The sequence below is a fragment of the Microcaecilia unicolor genome, chromosome 2 (genome assembly GCF_901765095.1).
Source record: "Microcaecilia unicolor chromosome 2, aMicUni1.1, whole genome shotgun sequence".
In the NCBI taxonomy this organism is placed as follows: Eukaryota; Metazoa; Chordata; class Amphibia; order Gymnophiona; family Siphonopidae; genus Microcaecilia; species Microcaecilia unicolor.
The window spans coordinates 343,150,197-343,160,685 of record NC_044032.1 but is presented as its reverse complement, the minus strand read 5'-3'; the positions used below and the strand labels follow the sequence as shown (position 1 = coordinate 343,160,685).

Here is a 10,489-nt window from a genome sequence, read left to right as displayed (position 1 = left end):
GTCGGATAACATCGCCCACATGTGAGAATACTTGGCCTACTGTCCTCGGAGAACAACTGCTACAGGTGAGTAACTTCGCTTTACTGCTAAATGACAAGGAGAGCACAAAAATTATAGAGTAGATCAAGAAGGGGGAGATGGGAAAGTATGGGGAAAAATACGTTTTTAGATTGTGAATTTCAGAATAGAGGGTTCTGAATGGCTATACGAGGGAGTGAGTTCCATAGAGTAGGAGCAACAAAACGAAAACAAGAAGATTGGGCTGAGTGGGAATGGATTTGAAAAGGGGAAAGGATTATAGGAAGTTGCTAATTAGCAGTGTGCAATGCACAAACTGGTCTGTAAGGGGTAAGAAAACAGCAAAAATGAGAGAGAACTAGAACATATAATTTGAAATATCAAGATTTTAAATGCTAAATGGAAGAAAATAGGTAGCCAGTGTTCAGCCAGGAAGAGAGGTGTTATACCGTCAAACTTCCTGGCTCCATGGAGTAATTTTATTTTATTTCTTTATTTAAACTAAAAACAACATAAAACAAAAAGAGCAATAAAAACAAAAACCCATCCCTCCCTTCCATAGAAGATGCAATCTGGCGAAGCATACATTTGAAAAATATATGGCCCATCACTAAGACAGGGTAAACAGTACCAAAGAACTGGGTGAACTGGTACAGCATAATAATATAAGTGTTGCAGTACTGTGACAGACCAAAGGTCCATCAAGCCCAGTATCCTGTTTCCAGTGGTATCCAATCCCAAAAGAGTAAAGCAGATTTTGTGCTGCTTATCCTAGAACTAAGCAGTGGGTTTTCCCAAGTCATCTTAAAAATGGCTTATGGTCTTTTAGGAAATTATCAGAACCTTTTTTAAACCCTGCTAAGCTAACTACTTATACCACATTTCTCTGGCAGTGAATGCCAGAGTTTCATTACACATTGGGTGAAGAAATATTTTCTCTGGTTTGTTAGTAGCTTTATTGCTTGCTCCCTAGTCCTGGTATTTTTGGTAAGAGTAGACTTACGATTCATGTCTACCCGTTCCACTCAGTATTTTATAGATATCTATCATATCTCCCCTCAGCCATCTGTTCTCCAAGCTGGAGAGTCCTAGCTGCTTTAGCCTTCCCTCATAGGGCAGTCATCCCATCCCCTTTATCATTTTTTATGTCCTTCTCTGTACCTTTTCTAATTCCACTGTATCTTTTTTGAGATATGGTGGCCAGAATTGCACTTGCTATTCAAGGTGCAGTAGCACCATGGAGCAATACAAAGGCATTATAACATTCAAATTTTTGTTTTCCATTCCTTTTCTAATAATTCCTAATATTGTTTGCTTTCTTTGCTGCTGCTGCGCACTGAGCAGAGGGTTTCAACATATGAATGATGACACTTTGCTTGTTTTCCTGGGTGGTGACTCCTAATGTGGATCCTTGCATTACATAGCTGTAGATTGGGTTCCTCCAACACAAAACTGCAGAATCATGAAGAGAGGCAGTTGCCGTGGAGCACCCTCCATCACTCATATTTACTCCACACATTATTAAAAGCTTGTGGTTTGTCTGCCAGCATTGTTGTAAGCTTTTCCATACAATATACAAAATATAATTTAGCTGGGAAAAGCTCCCAAGATGATCCATCATAAGTTTTCCAGCAGGTCACTATAGCCAAGCGAGCTGCTGTAGCAATGTAACTTAACTAATGCCCCACAGCAGGAGAGAGATTATCCATCTCCAACTCCATTGTGAGATCTCAAAAAAAATTGGGACCAGAATATTTGAACGCAGGGACAATACCACCAAAAGGCCTTCCATTCCACAAAGTCACCAGCATAACCCATTCCCTTGCTTATACATCGCAAAACATTTTGCTGGGGTATAATGCCATTTTTTCTGAGGCTAAGCAGACCATATCTCACAACTGGGTGATGTCATCTGATGAAGCTTGGTCCAGATGCTGCCCAGTGCTCTGTCTTTGAGAGGCCTTTGACAACATCCCACCACACATGGGCAGGTGCCTTCCCAGCTGATGTGCGAGCGTGGGACTGGCAGTCTTTGTTTTTCCATGGAGAAGAGAGGTCACAGTAATGATCCCTCCTCAGCACATTCCTGTGTCTGCTTGTGTATGCAGAAGAGGACCAAGAGATCCAGCGTGAAAGAATTTTTGACATGAGAAACATCGGCCCTGATGGCTGAGGCAGCTCATTTGGACACTGGGAGTGCACCTGTATCAAGGAAGTCTCTCCCCTGCCTCAATGTCAGGTGCTGTATTAGTGCCCAGGACTGATTTGCATCAGACCTGACACTGAGGCAACATGAGGATTCAATGTCCTCATTGTTACCATGGGGGTCTGATGCTCTACACCGAGGCAAGCCCAAGAAGAGCAAGCATCAATTCCTTTCAAAGTGCAGTACCGGGACCACTGGGGCATTGGCGTTGTTGATACCTGAGAAGCATCGATGTCTAGAGGAGTGCGCCCCCCCCTCTCTTGAGGTGCCGACACTGCAGCCGCTTTCCAGCCAGGCTTAAGTTTTCAGTTTGGCATCGATGGCTTTAAAGGCTGTTTCCACACTGGCACCGGTCCCACTTTTACAAAAGGCTACTCTTGACATTTCTATTGAGGGCATTTGTGCCAGGCACAGCACAGCTCCAGCCATCTTTGGAGGCCCAGTTTTCGCTGTGCAGCACCTGCTGATGCTATTACCTCAGCACACGTTGGTATCTTGCTCAACATTGGGGGAGGAAACTTCCCTAGGGTTGGGTGGTGAATCTGCATCTTGGCATCCTGACCAGTCTGGACATTCCTCCAGTAGACCAATGCAGGTGAGGACTCATTTCTCTCAGGAGGAGCTCTGAATATGAGATAGACCTGTCATGGGACTCTGATGAAGGAGCCAGACTACTACTCAGAGGAGTGGACTTATGACGTTCCCTCAGATCTCTCCCTTCCTCAGAAGAAAAACAAGTACCCTCCTGAGGGTCTCTCCTTTACCAGTTTCGTTAAAAGGATGGTGACTGCTATCCCCTTTAAGTTGGAGACCGAGGATGAGCCTAGGACAGAGTTGTTAACCATTCTGAATTATGACTCTCCCCCTAGGGAGGCAGTCACCTTACCTGTCCACACAGTCCTCAGGGATGCGTAGATGAAGAATTGGGAGATCCCTCTCTCTGTCCAGGTTCTCCCTAAGAAGGTGAATTTGATGTATTGCATCCAAAGGCTCCCAGATTCGAGAAGGCCCAGTTTCCACCCCATTCCATGATGGTCAAATCCACTCTCAAGAGGGCCATAAGCTCACAGAGTCAGCTTCACGCCCTAGTAGCTGATCTGCCTTACACATCACCCGATCTTTCACAAGGTATCTTAGACCTTCAATACAGTGTTACACCATAGGGGCCCTGATAATGTGCCTTTTGATGTTTGTGTTCAAGCATGCAGATTTTGAATCTCCTGGATTGTCATACCAAAGTAAAATTTGTTACAGGGGCATTTGACAGCATAGATCACATGATCGCTTTTACAATTTGTATAAGTCTTTAATCTATATGATCTAAGATGCCTTGTGATAGATTGGGTGCCGGTGCATAAGCGAGATGGAGACTGGAAGAAGAAATACAACAATAGGAGACACATTGGATCTTTAAATTGCACACTTTGGAACTGCACGGTTTGAATTCCACTTTAGAATGGACTGCCTTTTATTGAAACACTGTTTTAAAAATAAAAATCAATCAAGTAAAATAATTCAATATTTGTTCTTAGAGGAAATTACGTTACTCCCAGTTTTTTTTATTTAAATGGATCTTTTGGCATCTGACATTACAGACGCCATTTTGAGACGGACGTTAAGGTTTTGGCTATGTGGGGTTCCATGGGGGATTGAAATTGTAAGTCCAGCTAATTTGAAATGTAATTTCAAATCTAGCAACATGATATGGAGAAGTTCCTAGATAGGGGGCTACCTGTAATTGCCAAGCAGAGGCAAGCACAGCAAACTGAAAACAGCCCCCTCAAGATTAACTCTCTAGGTTCCTCTTGTATCACTTGCTGCCATCTAGGTTTTTCTGTGACACTACCAGGAGAATGAATGGAGATTGCTCCTCTGTGACCAATTCTCACATCTTCTAATTTTAACAAGATTTCTTTTTTTTTTTTTTTTACTGTGTCAGGTAGGTCACTTGCTCTTGCAATTGCACAATATCTTCACCATGCTTCTCTAAATGCACTGCCACCTTCCCCTGCTGGTTACCATGATCAGACATTTCTCTTTAGCTTATCAAATACCTGCTGTATGTCATCTGTAAATGCTGTGATCGTGGCTTCTAGGTCTCAGAAACTATGCCCGATTTCCTCTCAGATTGGTATTTGCGCTATAGCCACCTCTGTATCACCCGCAGCAGGTTCTGCGGTCCCCAATAACATCTTGGCCTCATGTCTCACCAGCTACAAGGTGGTGTTGTGTGAGAAAGTTTTAATAGTATGTAGCCCGAGTCTCACAGTTTCCCCAGCATCCTGCGCACTGACTAGCTCTCAGGGTTGGCCACTCTTGACTCAGGATACAAAACCAAACCATAGTCTATCTTCCTTTCTTACTCCATAATGATGTCTACAATGTCTTAGACGTTTTGATTAACTAAGATTGGCCAGGGCTGAGTATGTGCAATCGATATATGTGAGTTACATTATCAACATGTTTAATGTTTAAAAGAGTATTTTAGCATATGATTAAACTTCACACCATCTAAAAAATTGGGCTTGTTTTTGAACTGTCTCACTTGTTTTGGGCTTTTTTTAAGCAAAATGTGCTTGTTTTCCCACAACTACTTAGCAATACTCCCAGTTGCTGCTAGCATGCCTTTGTGTTCAGCAGCTGTTCTAGGGACTGAGCCATCTTTAATCTACTGTAATTCCATCAAGATTTATTTTATTTTTTGTTACATTTGTACCCCGCGCTATCCCACTCATGGCAGGCTCAATGCGGCTTTCATGGGGCAATGGAGGGTTAAGTGACTTGCCCAGAGTCATTTTTGTCATCATATCCCCAACTCATTCCCCATTCATGTTCCCTTAGCCTTATTCTCATCTTTTCCTCACAGCTGAGGTTCTGGCCATCTTCTTGCCTTTGAGGTGGCTAGATGCAGACTAGTTGCAGAAGACAACAATTCTCTTCTAAGCAACTGAACTGTAAATTGGATTTTCTTTATTATGAGTACTACAATAAAGATTTGCTTAAAAATTGAGAGTCTTCCAGTAAAGCTTCAACTTGGGGATGGCTTAGCTGGCGATTTAAGCTACACTATACTTTGCCTGGAAACTTAATTTCACTTTGTGCTTGGTTAAACATTTCCAGAGGAATTTTCCTGAATTTCCTTCCACATAGGTTGTGATGCAGGTGGATGGAAGTGGTGGGTAGGAAGGAGAGAGATTCTGGAGACCATGCAGGTGGGGAAGGGAAATAGGGAAGAAGAGAAATGAGAGCATATATGGGTGAAATAATTTTGTGGGTGGGACATATATATATATATATAAAGAGAGAGAGAGGGGGACAAGGAAAAATGTGTGTGTGTGGCTCCCCATGGTAGTGCTGATATTCATACAGCCCGCCATTTAAAAAAGTTACCCACGCCTGACTTAGATGATATGCTTGATTATCTCTCTACCTACCTCTGCTGAAAACCCACCACAGCAGTTATAGGCAGTGAGGGGAAAATATTGTCCTTTTTGCTTTCAAAACCAAGATCTTTCTGAGGGCGCAGTGATGGTAAGTTTAGTGGGTACCCAGTTCCTCACTCTTTGGCCATTAGAGCTGTAGCAGGTAGTCCAGCATGGCCAGTTCTCCCAGTCAGATGGACAGAGGAATAATAGCTAAACAGGAGATTTTGACCCTGTTCTAGGCCCCAACTCCACACATTTCTTACTACAACAGCTACACTTGCCTCAGGTTAAGCCATCACTCAGCTTTTTTTTCTGTCAGCAACTTCAAATCTCACAGCTGACACTGGCTGCCAATCCTTCAAGATCAGTAGAAGCAGTGGCTGTGAGTTACAAAAATAAAGCTGGTACTATGAAATACATAGTATTATAACAAACAAAAGAATTAATTTATTATTTTCACAAAATACCTAACCTTCCCCAGACAGCATGCTCCATTTTACACATGCTGATCTTCTCCTTCATATAGATGTACCCAATAGGGACATTACCTTCAAGTACAACCAGCCTCTCCCTAGCTCCAGAGGACCCATCTTCAAGACTGTATGCAGGCCCAAACATCCCACCCAAGAGAAAAAGAAGCCACAGTGGGATTTGAATCCTAGTTCTTTGCCTGCTGCCCTGACCATTACTCTATTTCTACACTCACTCATTGGCTAATACTTCCCCCCCCCCCCCCCTTGTATTTCACAAAATGCCATTTTTATATCAAATTCAAAAATGTCATTCTCCCAACATACACACAATTTCATCCAGTAGTGGGGCATGCACATGATTTTTCTGTGACAGTATACAATTAGAAAAAGGGTCATATTCATTCCACCAGCACGGCCCAATCCCTTTACTTTTTACTACATAGGGCAATTTGGACTATAAAAAAAAATGGAAGGTGTGTAACTCCCCTAATGACTCTTGTTGGCATTGTACCAAATTCAAATGTATATTAACCCATATGACTTTATATCTGATGATCAAGTTTTTCTACATGCAAATTTGGAAATATATCCAAGCTATATTTCACTGTCACACCATTTTCTCAATTGATAATTTTACATCCAGCACATCTTCAGTTAGATGTGCAGGAAATCAATCAGATCAAGCTTTTTGATATTTTAACCTCCATTGCCCTGAAGATGATTCTAGGCAACTGGAAAAATGCAAACATGGTAGATGCTACATTCTGGTGGAATACAGTATTTATATCAAAATTTGAATTAAAATCAAATGAAAAAAAAAATAACCAACCATTCTGTGTTATGGATAAAGGCTCATGGCAACCAGTGTGTCTACTCATACCCTTTTGATATTCAAATAAAACTCCCAATTTATTATGGAGGAGCAGCCCAGTGGTTAGGGTGGTGGACTTTGGTCCTGCGGAACTGAGTTCAATTCCCACTTCAGGCACAGGCAGCTCCTTGTGACTCTGGGCAAGTCACTTAACCCTCCATTGCCCCATGTAAGCCACATTGAGCCTGCCATGAGTGGGAAAGCACAGGGTACAAATGTAACAAAAATAAATAGCATCTCCCTTCCTTTTTTTTCCTCATAATTAAGCATGCAATGTATTTGATGAAATGTTTTATATTCATGTATGTTACTTGAACTTACTTGAGAAGCGTGTTTTAAGTGATAGGGAACTTGGCTTTTCTGTTTTGTTTTTTTTTCAGTCCAGTAAGTTATTATAGTAGTCAGAGCTGTGGTGAAAAACAGAGAGCAGGGTCCAAACCCCTGTTTCCTACAGATGTCTCTGCTGGAGTTACAAGATGGCCCCAGCAGGTTTTACTTCCTTTGAAAGTAATAGAAGTAAAACCTGCACTGGCTCAGTGTCCTCCTTTAGCTGAAGCCACCCAAGCAAAATTACTCAGTCCCTCAACACCCGAGTTAAGCTTGACAGGGTAATTAAAAACAATCTGTAATGCTTGTAAATTGATAACAGCAACTCAGGTAGTGGTCTGTAGTGTTTTCAGCAACTTGTTCTTTTGTATCTTATGTAAGAATCAGCAGCACTAAACTGACTGTTTCACCATTTTGCATCTTGTAATAAGAAGTCAGACTTGAGCAGGGAATGACCAAAGTCAGTGTACTTCATAGGAGCCAGCTCTGGGGGCTAAGCATCCCAAAACTGAACAAGCTTCGTTATTGGGTCCAGGGAGGGTAACTTGTAATGTTTAACACCCCAGACATTTTGAAATGGTGGCGTTACAGAAAAAAAAAGAGCTGGCAACTGTACACCATGCTCCCATGGCACCACCTCTGCTTACTGACACTGTACATCAGAGCTACCCCCCACCTGTTTTGAGCCTCTCACACAGGAGTCTTGTCAGGTCTGCAATCAGCATGTGAACTCTTCCTGGGCCTGGCTAAAGCTTAGAACCTGGCTGCTGCCTGTTCAATGCATCCATTCACCTATATGCTATAGGCAGAGAACTCAAGGCTGTGAGACAGCAGGGCCACTGCCGTCTCTTTCCTCCCCCCCCCCCCTCCTTTCTTCCTGCATCTGCTCCTCTTGTCACTCTCCTGCATGCCAGGACCCAGGTTATCACCTTAATGCAACTAGACGAGTCCCAACCCACAGGAGCAGGAGAGACCCTGGCACTAGGCTCCCCCTCTTGGTGGCCCTGATGATGTGACTTATGGCCATGGAATCTGAGTTCTACAACTGCATAGTTACCATACTGCGAATGAGAAAGGGAGCTGAAGCAGCAAGTGTCTTTGCTCTAACCTCCCTTCCTGGTCTTGGCTCACCGCCTCAGTCACGGGGTTAGAACAGAAGACAGTTCCCTGTCATTAGTGCAGACTAGACCTCTAAAGCATAAGGAAGCTCCCACTACTGCCCTGCCAAACTCAGACTGAAAGGTCCCCTTTAGGGAAGGCACTCCCTTGAACCAGAATGAGGAAACCCTGCCCCTCCCTTTCTAGAGAAATAGGCAGCCAGTGTCAGTTTATTTTGTTTTATTTTTTTTTCTGTTCCATCAGAAGATTACAGCGCTACTGTCTAGCTGTCATTTTCACTCAGGGTCAGTTTGTCAAAGAGATACTCTCCCATGCCCTCTTCTGCTGCCTTCATCCTATTCAGGTTGGTCAGGTGGTCTCCCAGCTTCTTGATGAGCTTCACCTTTTTCTCCAGGAAACAGGACTCCAGGAAATCACACAACTGTCCAGAATTATAATGAAATTGCTTAGAATCACAGAATACTGTACCTTCACTCCCCAGTCTACCCCTGCAGCTCTTGGACAGAGATTAATAAAGCCCAGGAACATTCAATTTCTGTAATTGAAAGACTGCAGTTATCCTGTAGTGTCTGCAACCCTTCAGTTTTTCACATTTGTAGCCCAGCTATTAACTAGGCAACAATTAGGTGGCTAAGCACCTGAAAGAAGCCCAATATAAATTGACCTTGCTCCCACAGTCCTTAAACGTAGCTGCTGTGCCACTTGCTCAATAGTCTTGTGTTTAAACCCAAAAAGGGAGCTCACTTGTATTACCACCACAAAGCACTATACTAACTCTACCCCTACTCTCCACGTAGTGATACATACATGGGGATCAGCATGGCCTGTGGCAGTCTTGTGCAGGTCCAGTAGAGCCTGGTTCAGAGTCTTCTCCAGTTTTAAAGCAAACTCCATGGCCTGGGTTCCATTTTCCCACTCAGATTCTGGCTTCTGAAACAAGGCAGAAGGTGTCTAAGCCCCAGTTTAGAAAACAAAAAAAAACCTCAATCAAAAAGGGTCACCAAGCATAAGCTACTGCCCAGGGTAGAGGTGGGCCTGCAAGTTCTCTAGTTTAATATTTTATAGGAAATGTGTGGTAGTACAAGCAGCATGTGATAGTAGGAATTCAATATAGTGTATTATAAACTGGCAGAAGAATCTATAGCCAAACCATCAATAGTTTAAAGTTCCCACAATCAGAGTGTAGAACCATGCCAGATATTCCCCCTTCACCCTTTCAGGGCAAGATGGGACAACAAGAGGTATCACAGGGAGCAGTGGCTGGGTGGAATCTTACCTTCACATCCTGTAGGACCACACGGCCCCCACGCTTATTCTGGAACTTCAGGAATTGTTCTGACTGCTCCTGCTTTTCCTTGGCCTGCTCCAGGAAGAACTTGGAGAACTTGGCCAAAGCCACATCATCCCTGTCAAAGTAATATCCCTGAAACACGCAACAGGAACACAATCATCATCCCAGGAGAACCTGAAGATACCTCATCCCATACCCTCAACACAAATCCAAGCTCACCAGGGTAACTATGGAAACTCCAAGGAGTCCCCAAACTACACACAAAGCAAGAGTTCAAGAGATTACAGTGTACTGAAGTGTGCAGGAGTTAAATAGTTATAGGGTTTATAAGGTTTATCAATCATCTTTACCTAGTCAAGTTTGCTTCCTGTCCTCTAGTTCCTTTATGGTAGGAGAGCCAGGCACTGAAAATCTTGAAAGTCAGACCAAGAGCTACAGCTCTTATCAATTACCATATTGGTAGTGTAGGGTTGTATTCAGTCACGTCCTCACTCTCTACTATGACAGATATCATGGTGTACTCCTAGCTCTCTTAATACACCTATATGCAAAACACAGCCCCCTTTTGCTCTTACCAGGGATAGATAGGCATAGGATGTCTGCAGTAGCAGGTTCACCAGCCAATTAACTCCAGCCTCACTCTCTAGGTGGAAATTCTCACAAATCTGGGAGCTCATAGTGGCAGTAGAGATAGATAGATAGATGGTAACCTCCAGGAAGGCTGTAGTGGGATGAGCTTAGCACTAACTCCAAGTCTGC

The 10,489-nt window shown here is 43.2% G+C and overlaps 1 protein-coding gene across 1 annotated transcript; it reads right to left on the bottom strand.

The window, feature by feature from the left end:
• Positions 1 to 8,643: 8,643 nt before the first annotated feature.
• LOC115462456 (ferritin light chain, oocyte isoform-like) lies at positions 8,644 to 10,489 on the bottom strand. The gene is made up of 4 exons (XM_030192456.1): positions 10,306 to 10,489; positions 9,716 to 9,862; positions 9,247 to 9,369; positions 8,644 to 8,860 (listed from the first exon to the last, which is right to left on the bottom strand). The coding sequence occupies exons 1-4, from the start codon at positions 10,405 to 10,407 to the stop codon at positions 8,702 to 8,704; spliced, it is 531 nt and encodes a 176-aa protein (XP_030048316.1). The 5' UTR covers positions 10,408 to 10,489; the 3' UTR covers positions 8,644 to 8,701.